General features: G+C 39.3%; 1 protein-coding gene across 1 annotated transcript in view; it reads right to left on the bottom strand.

Moving 5' to 3' along the window:
* The window catches only part of UBR5 (ubiquitin protein ligase E3 component n-recognin 5), a 127,652-nt gene extending 110,184 nt beyond the window's left edge, over window positions 1–17,468 (bottom strand). The window contains exon 1 of the mRNA XM_012643624.1: window positions 17,312–17,468. Within this exon, the coding sequence (XP_012499078.1) occupies window positions 17,312–17,373 (62 nt within the window). The 5' untranslated portion in view covers window positions 17,374–17,468. The remainder of the gene's footprint in view (window positions 1–17,311) is intronic.
* Between the last annotated feature and the right edge of the window lie 368 nt (window positions 17,469–17,836).

Genomic DNA, 17,836 nt, shown 5'->3' with positions numbered 1-17,836 from the left:
AATGACTTATTATTTCAATTTTTACCAGTGCTCAACACAATCACATAGAGAAAACTTCTGCATCAATTATAAAACTCACTGTCCATTGAGTCTAGTATCTCTAATGTAGAAGATTGCCTAAAAATTTATTTCAGACCATGATTAAGAAAAGGATTCTCTGTGATACAACATAAGCATTGCAATTTTTTAGCCATTGCTTTTGGTCTTGGCTTCCAGAAAGTCTAAAAATGATTTCCACTTCATTTGACACTTCACTGACACTTCCATCTTTCCCATCCAGAACATTGCTCTTTCCCCTTTGAACGTTAGGCCTAAGCAGGCCCTTAGAAACTGTCTAGTCCCACATCCTCATCTTATAACGATAATAAGGCTTTGAGATGTCAGGTCTCTTTTGATTACAGACAGGCAAAACAACAAAACGTACTGCATATATAAAATACGGGGTTTTTCTTTTTCACATTAACACAGAAGATCCTGCAATTTCATCACATTCCATTAAATAAAAACTGCAAAACACCCAAGAATAGCACATATGACTAATACCCCCTGACCACAAATAATATCAAAATACCCCCTTAGGCAAAGCTATGAAATAATAAGGCCTATTTCTAATAAACTTTACATGCAAACAGATGTCCTCTTCATATTAATCATGCTGGCAAGCCACACATTTTATTTCAACAATAATGCCCCCACCCAAAAAGTTTTTGGAGCTGTCCTTTTGGAACTGGCGTTAAGGTTTCTTGTCAATGCCACTATAAACCCAGTACCTAGTATGATACTTCGCACACGGTAGACATGCAAATGATTGAATAAATATACGCAATAGCAGTAAAACCTAGTCATTTCAGGGCAGATGTGTCTCTGAAAATAGAAAATATTCTATCCTAAAGCTGACTAATCGAATGGATGATGAAGCTAAGTAGTTCCTATACAAAGAAAATACTATTTCATAGAAAATACACCCTAAGTCTGAGCACAGTCATAATAAATAATCACTAGCCCACATTTCAATCTTGAAGTGTCAGAATACATCAAATGTTTCACATTTCCTAAACAATGCACCCAATCAACCAGCTGACTATATGAGCAATACCAGTGACGGCAAAGAAACACATTTACATTGACTTCCTTTGTGATTCTGACCTGGATGCTTTTTGGGGGCCTCTGTGATGTTAAATTGCTAAATTATCAAATTCAATACTCCTCTCTGGAAATAGTATGTTCATCAATAATTACACTTCCATAAGCTGCATTATTATATCCAATGCCATAAATATTAATTCTCTATTGTTTCTGTTTTCAAATACATGGTATCAGTCTTTTCTAAAACATTCGTGGTACCCAAATCTCTTTCTGAATAATTATACTTTACTATTAGTTTCTCGTTGCTCTTAATGATCATGGTGGTTTAAAAAATCTATAAATTCTTTGACACTCCTCCCATCAAGAAGTAGAGTCTAATTACTCTCCCCTCAAATATGGGCTAGCCTTAAGACTCACTTCTCAAAAAGACAACAAGGCAGAAGTGATGCTGCATGACTTCTATGGCTAGGTCATAAAAAGGCATCCCAGCCTAGCTCTCTCTTTCTTGGGATATATGTGTCTGAAAATCTGACCTCCCACAGAAAGTCTGGTATTCAAGAAGCCTCCATGCTGAAGAGACTGTTACACAGAGACAGAGATGCCCGAGGAATGCTAGCTGTTTGAGTCTTCAGTGCAGAAGCCTTTTAGATGACTCTGCTACCATTTGACTGCAACTGTATGAGAAACTTAGAGTAAAAACCTAGCTGAGTACTGTCAATCCCTAGAACTGTGATTATGGTCATTTATAATAATAAATGATTGTTGTTTTTCCCAATTAAGTCTGGGTTGGTTTACTGCACAACAATAAAGAAAACCAGGATGATGAGAGATAGAATCTCAACATTTCCTTTGGCCCTGGCTCCACTGGTATATGAATAAATCTTCATTTATGCTTCACCTTTGATATCTTCCTTACCAGCTTCCTCTAATTGTGCTACATTTAAAAAAACTACAATCGGCCGGGCGCGGTGGCTCACGCCTGTAATCCTAGCACTCTGGGAGGCCGAGGCGGGTGGATCGCTCAAGGTCAGGAGTTCGAGACCAGCCTGAGCAAGAGCAAGACCCCATCTCTCCCAAAAAATAGAAAGAAATGATCTGGACAACTAAAAATATATGTAGAGAGAAAAAATTAGCCGGGCATGGTGGCACATGCCTGTAGTCCCAGCTACTTGGGAGGCTGAGGCAGAAGGATTGCTTGAGCCCAGGAGTTTGCGGTTGCTGTGAGCTAGGCTGATGCCACGGCACTCACTCTAGCCAGGGCAACAAAGCGAGACTGTGTCTCAAAAAAAAAAAAAAAAACAGCAATAAAATTTTCTATTAATCTACATCTGTGGACTTCCTTAAACACTTATTTCAAATACTTATTTACAAATCTATTTAACCATAGACTCATCTGAACAGTAAATCTTTGCCCCAAATAAAAGCCAATCTTTACGTAACATCAACAAAAATAACACTTTTATATACCCTAGTAACTAATACAACACTGACAGGCCAACTCTCAACAATCACACCCGGTAACATACACTGATAGAATGTTCTCATTTCCTCATCCCTGCAGTCAGGAGACTGCATAAGGAAACAAAAGCTGACAGGGCCGAAACCTTCATCAACCATTAATCTCTTAGAAAAATGGTCTCCAAACATCCCTGCAAGTCTAACAAGTGCACAGCCAGGCCTATCACTTCCACATCGTTTGAAGTTAAGCCATCACTAATCATAAGATGTTATCTGACAATACAATGTAGTCCAATGCAAAATATTACAAAATAAAATTGCAAACCTTGCAAAAAATGAAAGATTTTGTAAGGTCTAGGGAAAGCAATATTGGGAAACTCATCAACACACACATACACACCACTGACAAAGGAAAATATCGTATATAAACCAATTAAAAGTTAATGAAAATTGAAAACACAATTCTGCTTTGAAATAGAATGATCTATCACATGATTTGTGTTGCCCTTAGAAAAACCACAAATATTTTTGTAAAAATGACTCCATGATAAAATTCAAATGAAACCAAGTGCAATGTGTGAACTGTGACTGAACTCCGATTTTAAAAACTCCACTATTATATACAGACATTTTGAGGATAGAGAAAAGTGAATATACACTGACTATTGGATGATATTAGGGAATTTTTGTTAATTTTCTAGCTGTGATAATGTAACAATGGTTGTATAGAAAAAGGTTCATACTTAGAAGATAAAAGTCCATGTATTTAATGAGGAAGTTACAATGACTGTAACTTTCAAATAGTTCAACAGTTATTTTTATATATACACACATATTTTGCAAAGATGGAAAAATATTAACAATTACTGAATCTAGAAGGTATAGTGCCAGATAATTCATGTTCATTCTCTCAATTTTTTGTATGTTTGAAACTGTTTATAGTGCTGGAAAAAGCAAAAAATAAAAATCAATCTCATCAAAAATACACCACCGCCCCCAGTCAAGGATCACCATTTAAGGAAGACCTCCCACATGAAATACAGAGAGGAAAAAACAAATCCAGTGAACTTACAACATGCAATCTTCCAATGTTATCAGGGCTATTACATCCACAAAAATTTCAAACACTTGATTCATTCTTCATTGTAAAGATCAGAACTAATTTTTGTTAAAATAAAATTTTTTGCGCTTAAGCAGAAAAATGTTTTGAGACCAGTTAGATTATTTTTTAAAATAGCTTGATCTTGATCCTTGTGTAAAAAAAGTGTGACTTTGTGTCATTATTTGAGATGCTAAGGATTGATGTTAGAGGTTTATTTGGTCTACAGTCAGTAAACTGGTGATGTCAGTAAACTATTTTGGGATACTGGTATTTTAGAAAGACCAAGTAAGTTAACATCTTTAAGCAGGATACGTTCTAAAACTTCTACTGTATTTATAAAACTTAAAGATGTCACATTATTCAGAATATCAAGTCTTACTAGTGTACTTATGTTTGTTATTTTGGCAGGGTTTTTTAAAGCTTAAAAGTAATAGTTAAAACTTTATTTTGTTTCTTGGTCTATGCTATCAAATTCATTTCTTTCTCTTTTCTCCCAATTTTGTTAATAAAAATATGTTTAGATATCAAATTTGTTTAGACATGAAATGACTGTGCTGAGGGCACAATCATATCACATTGTGTATCTAATCTTGACAGGCTATCAAAATGGTTATGGTTACATAAACTGCTAAAATAAATTAGGCAAATGTAAAAGAGATAAATGTAATAAAATTGCAAGAGGTTTTATATTAAAAAAAATTTTTTCCTTACTTTTGAAGTCCCTACTAATTTAGTAAAAATATGTATTAGTACATCTTAAGCATTAGGGATGCAAAGATGAGCCTTGCCATCAAAGAGGTCACCTTCCAGCTATCCCATAGAGCACTCACAAGCTCAAACTGAAGGAAGGGCAAGTTTAACGAGTGGCACTGCACCAACGATGAGAATGTTTAATAAATTACTTAGGGATATCACAAATAGTAGTTCAGTAGGCTTTCCCATCATTTGTAATTGGTTATAATTTTTAATGAGAAGACATTTCAAATACATGAAGCATACACAAATTTCAAAAGTATTTCATGCAAAAATCATGTCACTAGAATGTAAGCTCCACAAGGGCGGAAACCTTAAAATGGCAGACCTGGCCAACATATATCAAACACAACTCATTAAAAAAGGTCTCTAGTCACACAGATTCAAGCTGAAATTAACTTTCAGACAACAACTACACCCCCTCTTCTTACAAATGAGTAAACTGAGACTCACTGCAGGAAAATGGCTTGCCCAAGATTACAGGACTGGTCAGGAGATGGACCAAGCGTCCCAAATCTGACTCTCGTCTTTCCAATTCTCAGAGCTGTCTCACATAGGAACTGTCTGCAGTATACAGTTATCTTTCAGATATACAGTATCACTCTCAAGTTCTGTAAAAATTGTAATACGTAATAACGAATGTCCTAACACAAACTCTTCCAAAGATAGGTAAAATTTTATTACAAAACTTAAAGGATCAAACAGCTACATCTAAACTCAGAAACACAGTTTTAACTACTTCATCTCATCTCGGGGTCTTAGAAGACTTACGTGTGATGTGAAATTCTACAGCCATTAAAATAGTTACATCACACTGAATATAATAATTAAGTGGGTTAAAGGAGGAGTAAAAAAAAGAAAATATTATTATTATTATTAAGTTAATAATAATCTTAAAATATTTACCGGCAGTGCACTGTATGAAATTAAGTATTTTAAACAAAGACAATGACAATGAAAGAGTCAGATGACGCTTGGTCTCATTTCCAAATATCTGTCTATGCTAGCAGAATTTAAGGCCACAAGGTTGCTCCCAGCCTATACACAATGAGTAAACAGATTCCCCGGAAGCTTAAGGATCCCATCTCCCCTCCTTCCGTGCCTATAAACCAAAATTTACCAGGCTCTAGAGAACTGAAGAGGATGAACCAGTCCCCACACCCTGCAACCCTGTGTTCAAAGTCCTTCTTAAGCACCCATGTTCGACCATTAAATCCTCCTTCGCTATCACTTGTAAGATCTATTAGCACTTAATTCTTTACTTACATGTGTGTCTCCCCATTAAACTGAAAGCTCCATGAGGATAGAGGCCAATTATCTTTGTTTCCCAATGCATACAATCTAGTTGGCAAAATATTTATTGAACTGAGTAGAAGAATAAAATCTCTTTGCCCACTTCCCTCGTTCACTTTTTTCCATTCATCAACAGAATTAATTAAAAAAAAATATGGACAACCATAAATTCACAGTTCTTTCTGCCTATGAGCTACTGTGAAGTACAAAAATCCTTTTTCCTACCATGATCACAAGAGCAAAGGAATAGTTTTTTAAAAAAGTAACGCGACAGTGGCACATTCCTGTAATCCCAGCTACTAGGGATGTTGAGGTGGGAGAATCACTTGAACCCAGGAGTTTGAGGCCAGCCTCAGCAACACAGTAAGAATCTGTCTCTTAAAAAAAAAAGAAAAAGAATTAAAAAGAAAAAAAAACTGGCCTGCCCTGGTGGCTCACACCTGTAATCCTAGCACTCTGGGAGGCTGAGGCAGGACTGCTTGAGGTCAGGAATTCAAGACCAACCTCAGCAAGAGTGAGACTCCCATCTCTACTAAAAATAGAAAAGATTAGCCGGTCAACTAAACATAGAAGCAAAGAATTAGCTGGGCATGGTGGCTCACACCTGTAGTCCCAGCTACTAGGGAGGCTGAGGCAGGAGGATCACTTGAGGTTGCTGTGAGCTAGGCTGATGCTACAGCACTCACTCTAGCTGGGGGAACAAAGCAAGACTCTGTCTCAAAAAAAAACAAAAAAAAAAACCCAACTAAGTGATCTAGCCCAACTCTCTCATTTTTACATACGAGTTATATTTATTAAAGTTCATATGGTCATCACATGGCCAGTTAGTGTCAGATACAAAAACAAATCTCTGATCTTGTTTACTCCAGTTTATATTCTATCTACCCTCACAAACACTGATTAAAAGTAATCACTACATAGTATACGTATCATAAACTTAGAATCATCACCTAAACGTACCAAGTTTCTGCTATTTGGCTTTGGCAAAAAAAAATATTAATAACAAGTAAAAGTACCAAGTTGTCTTGAAATTTGTGTCTTCTAATCTATGTTATCTTGGGAGAAATAAACAATTTTCAAAAATGCATATGGGGAAAATGTTTCATCTCTACTTCGACGAAGATGTCAAAAATATCTGGCAGAATTAAGATGCAATCATTGGGGGAAGCTGGCTGATGGCTATATAGGGCCTCTCTATGACTTCCTTGTATTTTGGTTTTACCCAAAACATGCGAGCGCGCGCACACACACACACACACACACACACACACACACACACACACACACCCCACCCCCTCCAAGGAGTATTCTTTTCTCACACAGACAGCTATAGAACCCATAGTCCAAAGGGAAAAGGAAGGCTGGGGACTATGAGAAACTGGCAAGTGTGGCCCTATTTGCTGTCATCAATTAATTTTAAGACAAATAAAATGGGAAGAGCCTTTTACACGGTAGTCTTCAAGCTCTGGTGCTCCTGATGGAAGTCCATTCCTTGAGAAGCACTGCTTTAAATCAAGGACTCTCTTAACTGGGAAAAACCGCAATAGATGATTTTACCACAATTTGGTTAGGTTATGTTACTCTTATAAAATTTCAATGATTGTCAGAAAAACCTTCCGCTTCAAAAAAAAAAATTAAAGGTTAAACATATCATGCCCTCCCCCCAAAAAAATGCTATTACCTCTCAAGAATGTCCTAGAATTTACCAAAGGAAGACTGAATCTTCACTGTCAACTGAAATAGCTTTTTACATTTCCAAAGAGATCTCTGAGGAGTTGAGAGGCCCTAGAGAAAAGCAAAAATACCAACTGCCCTGGAGTCCCTGCCATTTAACAGAGTTTTATGGAACCAGAAACATTCTGGGTTGGTATGGGGTGGCTGCTAACCACGCACAGTACTAACTCCAGTCTATGGATGCAAGTGTTATATGCAGTTTTCAGTAGCTCTCAGCTCTCAGAAAGTGGCAGAAAGATGAGCAGCTGCCAACAAAATCAGCCCACATGTCATCTTGGACCTGTAGACCATGGTTTGCCAACCTCCACTATAGAAGTCACCCACTCCTGTTTCTGCATCTCCGAGGCAGTGGCAGAATCCTACCAGGGAATCATTTCATATAGTAGCAGTTTGGATTCATCCTCCTGCTAGCAACTACAGGAAGCAAAAAAAAAAAAAAAAATTGTAGTTCCTGTAATTCCCCCAAAGAACAACAGCAGAAACAAAAGGTCCCACTGTCCACAGCACCAAAGTACTCCCTCCTCTCAGTTATTCTCTAATCTACATACAATAATCACAATGCAATAAGCAGAAAAACATAATTACTTATAGAAAACATCGATGGATTTCTTGGAGCTGAAGACAAGTTTAACCACCACTAGAAATATAAGCATATTAAGAGAATGAATGTTGCCTGGGCACGGCACTCATGCCGTAATCCTAGCACTCTGGGAGGCCGAGGCTGGACGATTGCTTGAGCTCAGGAGTCTGAGACCAGTCTGAGCAAGAGTGAAACTCTGCCTCTACTAAAAATAAGAAATTAGCCTGTCATGACGAGCACCTATATAGTCCCAGCTACTCGGGAGGCTGAGGCAGGAGGATCGCTTGAGCCCAGGAGCTGGAGGTTGCAGTGAGCTACGATGACACCACTGCACTCTACCCAGGGAGACAGAGTGAGACTCTTGTCTCATCAAAAAAAAAAAAAAAAAGAGAGAGAGAGAGAGAGAGAGAGAGAGAGAGAGAGAATGAATGTTTAAACTAGTCTGGCTTGAAATTTAATAAAAATTGCTCCATTGGTACTGTTTCCTTTAAAGACTTAAAGTAAGGTTTCTAGATGCAGGTGATGATAAAGAGCAATACCCCGACAAGTTCAAATCAGTTTTGGACGAGAAACAAAGCCATTATTACGACGTAAGACTAGATCAACTACAGAAACTCAATACTCCTCCCCACAAAGCCTTTCATATAAAACCCTGTTTTCATCATTTAGAAATTACAATAACCCTACCATATTGTCTCTTAGTTTTCTCCATAAAATTAACTTCCTAATCTCAAATGTAGCTTCTCTTAAAGCTTATAAAACCCATCATCCTCCACTTTTCAGATGACAGCAAGCAGGCTCTCATGCAAATGAATTTCTATCATGTCCCTAAGTGGAGTCTTGGAGCCACTCAGGCAAGAGCAACTCTGGAGTTCCAGGTTGTCTGTGAGGGAGAGCTGGTATTTAAGTTCAGGTAAAGACCTGAATACCTTGTCACCTGAATTCTGCAAAAGCAGCTTCATGCTGGAGCAGAGCCCATTTCTTGAAATGGTAGGTTCTCAACACTTTCTCTCCTATACACAAAAATGGGGCCTGAACTGATGGGGAAGAAAATAAAAATCGATCTATTGATTTACTCATCACAGTGCTTTGTAGACTGGACACTATTATAATCTTTATAATTAGCAGTCTAGAATATGACCACTACATTTCATGGAATTCTAAAATATAATCTCTTTATATATACTAATATATGTTTTTTAATCAACACAAAAATTTGCTGTCAAGAAAAATGTAAAATTCTTTTTATTAGTGGCCTTTTCCTATGAAAAATATTGTTAACAAATTAAAGTCAAGAAAAGTTTCAAGTATATAAAAGCATACCCTGGATGATCACAACTATATAAAAACAAAAATATCCATGTATAAAAAATAGAGACTGAAGAGTCACCAAAATGCTAACAGTGATCGCATTAAACTTTCATTTAAAATTCTGTATCTTCCTGATTTTCTTTAAGAATTTCTTTTTATAACAAGGAATTTCTTTTTTTGTTTGTTTGGTTTGTGTTTTTGTAGAGACGGAGTCTCACTATGTTGCCTGGGCTGGGCACTAGTCTCACTATGTTGCCCTGGCCTCAAGCAATCCTCCCACCTGGGCCTCCCCAAGTGCTGGGATTACAGGCATGAGCCACCATGCTCAGCCTTTGTATAATAAGGAATTTCTTTAAAAAAATAAAGACTAAAAAACAGCCAAAAACAGAAAGCAATCCAAATTTACATAAGCTAGAGAGCAGGTTTAAAAACTGTGGTATATCCATATAATGAAATACTACTACCCATTAATACAAAAGAATAAGCTACTACATGCTACAACACAGATCCAGAGCAAAAGCATTGTGCTAACTGAAAGAAACCAAACACATGATTCCATTTTTATGAAATTCTAAAAAAGGCAGAATTACAGTGAGAGAAAGTACAACAGTGGTTCCCAGGCACAGGATATAGGGGGAAGGGACTGAAAATACAAAGGGACACCAGGTAACTTTGGGGTGATAAAAATGTTCTTTATCTTGATTGTGGTGGTGGTTACACAACTGTATACATTTTTCAAAAACTCAAACTATACACTAAAAATGGGTGAATTTTACTGTACATAAAGTATAATTCAATAAATATGAAAATAAGAGTAAAGTTGAAAATATTTTATTAAGGTGAATCATACTATCAGAAACTGAACAAACAGCAGTACTTTTTGCTCTGCAGGTAAGATAAATTATGTATTTGAAGGGAAATAACATTAAATGCTAACACTTTAATATCCTGACAAAAATGAGAGTGTTACCAAGCATAGTTATCTAAGAATTTATCTTATTTCTCATTTTGAAGGGGCTAATTATCCCTATACTTATTGTATGTAGAAAGTAATATGAAATACAATCATTAGAGAATGATTTCTTATAGCCAAGTTCAATTGACTAATATACTCACCTCTATATATTAACATAGAATAATGTTGCAAACTTTTCACATGGCTTAATCTTATTTCTCAATGCCCCCGCCATAGAAAAATCACTTAATTTCATGCATCCTCTCTTACCATCATTACATAACAATTACAAGTGACTGCTGATAAAATGCTGTCATACTAGAGGTTAAGATGTTACAGAAACCTGAAGATTTACAGCATGATCCTGCCCCTTCTTCAAAGGTTACAACCCGAACGAGTTTCTCTTATTCTATGAATGTCAAATTGTTTAACATGTTAGAACCTCATTAGCTTTATTAAGTAAAATTATCAAAATCGTCAATCAAAAATAAGCATTTATGAGACAACAGGAAAATGTGAACAGATTGAATTTTGGTATTAAGATATTTGGGGTTTTCCTTTTTAATATAAATATTGTTTTCTTTATTGCCTTCCAATGGTTCCCCTTACCAAGGGTTTTTCGTTTCTTTTTTAAGGCTTCACCTTTGAGATACATAGTGAAGATACATCTATTAAACTATCTGATAGTGAGGAATAAATGGAAGATTACTGCAATCAGACTGGCCATAAGTTATTTAACTGTTGAGACTGTGTGATGGGTATACAATTGTTCATACCATTCTCTCTACTTTTGTAATGCTTGAAACTTTCCAGAATAAGAAAAGCTTAAAAATAATATTCAGGGGAAAACTTAAAAATCAATTACAGAAGCAAATCAATAATTCATAATCACAAGAGCCAGGAAAAAAGGCTGTTTTCATTTGATCAGAATGCCAAGTGTCAAAATGACAGAAATGCAGATGATAACTGGAGTTTGTTTTCTTAATTCGATGTATGACAAAACGAGGGAAAGAAGACATTAAGTATATCTTCTTGCAACATGAAATTGCTCCTTTCAATATACCCTATAAGATCTACCTAAGTGTAATTTGACACAGTCTTCAGCAACTAACCTTTCCTTTAGAGACTATTTCCTAAATAACCTAATTGTGAGGGAAAAAAATCTGAACTTTCCTAATTTCATCCCATTATTCCTAGTTGTACTCCTGTGTACCATGTAATTGTCTTCAGAAGTACCTGTTTACTCCTAAGCCTATGATTTAGTCATGGATTTCTTGATTTATAAAATTGCTCTGCCTTTGTTTTGATTTTCCATTTTTTGTTTGGATACCTTATACACTGTTTTTAATCTTAATTTCCTTAAGCAATTTCATTTAATCATTTTCGTTAAGTGAGACTATTCTAATACAGAGTATGTAGCATTGTTTTTAGGTAACTATTGCAATAATTAAATGGTGAAATTTCCCGCTGGTTTGGTGACGTGATGCTCTATCCCAGACTGCCTAATACTTGGGGGCTTTTTGTTTGAGTTTTCTTGGCTTTTGTTTTTTTGGTTCAGCATACTGAAATTTCAGGCAGCTTTGAACTATTATAACCTCTACCCAGCACAATCTTTGTTCAGCTCCACATAATCCTTGGCATATTTTCTGGCTCCTACTGAGAGGGAGAGGATATGCTTGAGTCTTTAAAACCCAACAGTTCATAATAAATACAATGAGCATTTACTAAATGCTATGCCCTGGGCAAAAATGCACTTTCCATGTCAATGCTATCCAAGAGAACTTTTAGTGATGATGGCACTGTTCTCTGTCTACACTGTCCAATATGGTAGTGAGTAGCTACGTGGGGCTACAGACTGAAAATGTGACTCATTACAGATGAACTGACTTAAATTTTTAATTTTAATTAATCTTTATTTAAATGGTCATGTTTTCAGACTAACTTCAGAACTTAGAGTGCTTGAATGCCCTTCATAAAAGTTTCCATTTATTTGTACAACTATATGCATTGAAGATAATCTAGAACAGAGTTCTCAACCTTGGCACAACTGGTATTTTGGGGGGGGGGGGGGCTGCTGTACATTACAGGTTTAAGCAGTATCTCTGGCCTCCAGCCACTAGAGGCCAGTAGCAATGTCCCAGCTGTGAATCAAAAAATGTCTCTGAGACTGCCAAATATTCTCTGGAGGAAAAAATCACCCCCATCAGAGAACCACTAATCTAGGATTAAGAGTCTGGATTCCGCACTCCATACTAAGGATATTTTAAGGCAATTTCTTTGAGTTGCTGCTTTGCTATTTTGAAACTAGGCAACACTAAAAACAGTTAAAAGTAACTACCTCTTTATAGTTTCCATAGAATCCACATTATAGTATTTGTTTTCCCATTCACTATCTCAACTGTTCTTTCCTTACCTTGAGGTGGGTACTATGTCTAATTTAGAGATTAAAGTGGGAGATTCTAAGAGGTTAAATGACTTGTCTACCAGCACATAGTTTCAAGCTCCTGTGTATACTATATCACCTTGTGTTACAGCACCTGAAGGGAAAACTCCTTAGAGAAAAATCCTTTTGATATGACAATCTCAATAAAGACTGTTTATGATTGCACAACACATTATAATGCCAAAAGGCAAAGCTCACAGGAAAATTCCACATATAGACAAACAATGAGAACTGGTTTGTATTATAACTAACCTGCATCCTGAGTAATTCAGGACAACACACCATGCCTTACCCACATGTCACCTTAAAAAAGCCTCTCCTAACTTACTCCTAGGAAATGGTTAAGAGGGTGAGCCCTCTCCCCTAAAAGACATAAGTCAAACTGGAGGCCTAGAGGGAGGAGTTGAGGGGAAGAGGATATCAAAAATCTAAGACAGGTGGCTGCTCTAAGGCTGGGATGTTTGAGACAGAAATACCATGGAATACAAGCCACATGGAAGAGTGGAAAGGAGCCCTGGACTTAAAAAAAAAAAGGTCAGAAGACCTATCATGTGGACCTCAGCTGTAAGTCAGTCACTTGCTGTGTACCCATGGATAAATTCTGGTAAATCTCTAGGTCTATATCCTCAACTTGTTAGTGAGAAGACTAGGGGCCTACATGACTTCTCAGGCACCAGGCACTTTCAGCTCTCCCCTCAATCTCAATATGCAGAACCCTGTTCTTGGTATCATTTTGTTGTTTCCTGAGACAATGTTTTAAATAAGAACATAGCACTAACTCAAGAAATTCACTAGAAAGAAAATCAAAATGTCACAGAAGTATCTGAGCACTGAATGGTTTCAATTCAATTCAATGAATATTTGCAGAGGGTCCAGCAACTCTATGCCAGGGACCTTGTAATCACTCTGGGAAGCACAGCCAACATCCCAGGCTCTCTGAATTTCTCTCCTCTTTCCATCCTAGCCATCCCCACCCATATTCATCGACTTCACTCATGCATCATCATCATCCATTAAGCAAGTCTGAAAACACAAATTGTGAAAAAAAACAGGTATGTGTCTTTCTTTTTGTACATTTTAGATGCTTGAGACAGCAGACTATTACACTGAACAAAATATTTGGTTTTTTTACAAAAGAGCTGAGAGAAAAAAATATTTGACTTTTTACAGGATGTGGGTATTTAAAGAAAGCTTCTTTAAAGAAGAAAATATTGATGTTTTGAGGACCAAAAGTTTTCTTTAACTGAGCAATTTATTTGCAGCACCACACTATTCGTCTAATTTCACTGTTTTTGTTATTTTGTTTGTTTGTTGAACACTGTCATCCTTGCACAGGGGCCATCCTAATCTTCCCTGTATGGTTCCAATTTTAGTGCATGTGCTGCTGAAACAAGCACCTCACTGCTTTTAGTATAAAGAACAAAGTACACCTAGTTATACCCTTTCATCTTAAACTTGTTTATTTGATTCTCAGAGACACATTTCTCATAATTAAAAAAAAAGCAAGCCATGGTAGCATTCTTTTCTATTACCAAAACTTATTAAAATTTGGTAAAGTTTTTATCTGAAGATGAAAATATATTCTGGGCTGCTTACTATAGTTAATTAAAAGGTTCCAGAAAACCAATCTCTTTTGGAACCAGATTTTTCTCAAGTAGTAGGTTGATCCTATTACTTTGCAACTAGGTATGTAAAGCAGATCTTTCCTTTTGAAGGCGAGACACAATAGCTTTTGCTATAAGTCAACACAAGTCAACTACTTCAAAACTCAGGGTTTGTGACTGTCTCAAATGCTGGCTTCACAAATCTCAACAAACCAGACAAGCTTATGGCTAACAGGTACAACCATAGGTTGTTTAACTACAGCACTTTTCTATGTTTTTCAAATATCTGCCACCTTGATGCATACATGGTATGATATGACTCAGATCCACTAATCTTTTTCTTTATTTCATGAAATGAAAACTCATTATGATCTACATACTCTTAACATTATATACTGACACTACAAGAATCAAAAACGAAGCTAATTGTTTATACTAGGAATGGAAAAAGTAGCTTTTAAAAGGTACATTAAAGCTGGGCGAGGTGGCTCATATCAGTAATGCCAGCACTTTGGGAAGTGGAGGTGGGAGGATCACTTGAGGCCAGGAGTTTGTGACCAGCCTGAGCAATATAGCAAGACCCACCATCAGCCCCACCCTTATAAAACAATTAAAAAATTAGCTGGCACAGTACCATGTGCTTCTAGTCCTAGCTACTCAGGAGGCTGAGACAAGAGATCACCTGAGCCCAGGAGTCAAAGGTTGCAGTGAGCTATGGGTTACTGCACTCCAGCCTGGGTGACAGTACAAGACCCTGTCTCTTAAAAAAAATAAAAAGTTAATTACTTGTAAATTTCTCAAATAACTGAAGCAAAAGGAATGCCCCAAAAAATGAATTAGGGAGGCTGAGGTGGGAGGATTACTTGAGGCCAGGAGTTCCAGACCAGCAAGAACAAGACTCCCGTCTCTATGAAAAATAGAAAAATTAGCTGGGCACAGCGGCACATGCCTGTAGTCCCAGCTACTCCGGAGGCTGAGGCAGGAGGATGGCTAGAGACCAGGAGTTTAAGGTTGCAGTGAGCTATGATGATGCCACTGCACTTTAGCCCAGGCAACAGAGCGAGATCTTTTCTCAAAAAAAGAAAGAATCACAGTACCCAACACAACTGCAAAATAGGTTTTGGCATGCACAGCCAATTGAGAAAGTTAGTACTAATGTTGAAAACATGCTCTACTTCTCTGTTCCCTGGTGCAATTTTCTAAGTTACAAGACAAGTTACAGGACAAGCACTACCAGCATGGTTCCACGAATGACAGTAAAGCTATCCTCACTACCAGCCTGGTTCCAAAGTTCACAAAAAATCTTCTGTTAATGTCTTTAAAAGATCTTTAATGAAATAAAGTCAAAATAAGGACCACATAACAAAATGTTAAATAACTTAAAAAGTTATTTCAGTATGTAAAGCAACTATGTGACAATTCCAAATGATCAGTATTTTCAAGAAGTATTTCAAAAGTTTCACACACATGTTAAATACATTATGGCAAGAGCAAAGATTAGACAAATCCCAACCCAGTGCCAGAAACTAAACCACCAGCTCCGGATTTAAAAGCTGTCTGCCCCACCTTAGGTGGTCAGATATACTGAGACAGAAGCCAGTATCTTAGCAGCAAGTTAGGCCTCTTCCTCTCGCCGGGAAGCGCATGACAAACCGCGTCATGCAACTTAAGTCACCCGGTCACTTAGCAAAAATTATATCTAGCTTCTAAACTTAGGACCAGATGGCTTTCTATGCTCAAAAGAAATACAGAGAGCAGTGAAAGTATTGGTAGAATGGGAGGCTTAAAATGCCCCCACTTTCTGAGCCTGTAGACATTTAGCACATCATTAGATCTGAGTCCTAGATTCTAAGACATGCTTTAATGGAGGCTCCCTCAACCTCCTCTGATTCTGTTTTGCAACAGTGAAGGAACTTGTCCTGCTTTACCTCAGTTCCCTGAGAGCATGCGGCCCTGCAATTCAATATCCTAAACTGGCAGGGAACGGTGGAGGAGGGAAGGAGACGAATCCAAACCAAAACAGCCTTCTTATAAAAGACAAAAAATAAAAAAATCATAATTCCTCCTCCACCCATAGCAAACCCAACCCAGAAATTTACAGCGTGTTAAGAAAAGCAGCATTGCTGAACTGCAAACGTAAGAGTTTTCCTTTGACAGGCTACGCACGGTTTTCAGCTGTCAAATTACAACTCAGGAAAACACTATCATTAGAATAAAAAAGGAAACAAAAAAGCTCACACCACAGGGGCTGGTAGGAGCTGCCAGCACCATTTCAGGAGAAGGAGAGCAAAGGGAATCCAATCCACTTCCCCACCCCCGCCAGAATTCATCCCCTCCCAGGCCAGGCAAACCTCACCGCAGGCGCTCAAATTTAATAATAATAACAATAATCATGGCGCTTCCTCCCTCTCCTCCCCGCCCCCCCGCATCTGCCGGGAATCGGCTTCTCTCCGCCGGGATCCCCAGGCCTGGCAGGTCCAGGCCACCCTACCGGACACATATCCCCGGGCCCGGACAAGCCCGGCCCAGCCTACCCCGGGGCCCCTTGCCCCGCTTCTCCTCTTCCCTCTCTTTTTACCTCCACCATCCCCCATCCGCATTGTCTGTCTCAATTCAACTTTGACTAATATGGATTCCTCGGGCCTGGGCCGAGAGGTAATTACAGCCTGCCCCCCGGGAGCCAGAGCCCCCCCCCCATCTCCGTCGAGTTCAACGCGGCTCCTCGCGGACGGGGGGAAGGGGATGTGTAGCGCGCACTCCGGTCTACACCGCGGGTCCCGTCTACACCGCGCTTCCCCAGTGGCCCGCAGCCCCCGGAACCAGAAGTTTCGCCCGGATGGGGCCTAGCAGGGGGCAGTAAGGACCCCCCCACCCCAGCTGGACCGCCCGCGCGTAAACACAGGCGCCCCCCCCGGCTCAGCCCCGTGGGGGAGGGGAGGGAGAGAAGGGCACCCCTCCCCCCGCCCACCCGCCGACCCGCCAGCCCTATTACCTGTCATTGAGCTGGTCCTCGGTGCCCGGCAGCGGGTGAACCACGAAATGGATGGACGTCATGGTGCTTTCCTTCTTGTCCTCCTCCCGAGGACTGCCCCCTCGCGCTCTCGCCCGCCCCCCCAATCCCCTTCCCCTCCCCAAAACCCAAAGCTGCCGCCGCCGCCTCCCAGTCCCCAAATGGAGGGAAGCTAATGCGCAAGGGCCGCCGCCGCCTCCCTGCCGGGCTTGTATCCGCGGCCCGGCGGGGCGGGCAGGAGGGCAAATCACCACGCTACCCGCTCCCCCGGCGACAGCGCGGAGTGCGAGGCTGGCTGTCCGGACCCGGGGCGCGCCGCCGCCAGCGGCAACCGGGCGTCGGGAGAGAAGGCGACTGGGGAGGGAGGAGAGGGGCGGGCTGCGGGGACTGTACGGTCCTGGCGGCGGACGGGGTCCGGACTACGGAAGGTGGAGAGAGCGAAGAAGCCCGCACCACGCGTCACTGGCGAGAAGCCACCGCCGCCACCAGCACCGCCGCCGCCATCTT

This window comes from Propithecus coquereli, unplaced genomic scaffold (genome assembly GCF_000956105.1).
Source record: "Propithecus coquereli isolate 6110/MARCELLA unplaced genomic scaffold, Pcoq_1.0 Scaffold2, whole genome shotgun sequence".
NCBI lineage: Eukaryota > Metazoa > Chordata > Mammalia > Primates > Indriidae > Propithecus > Propithecus coquereli.
The sequence above is the reverse complement of the archived record's forward strand: the minus strand, read 5'-3'. Positions and strand labels throughout refer to the sequence as shown.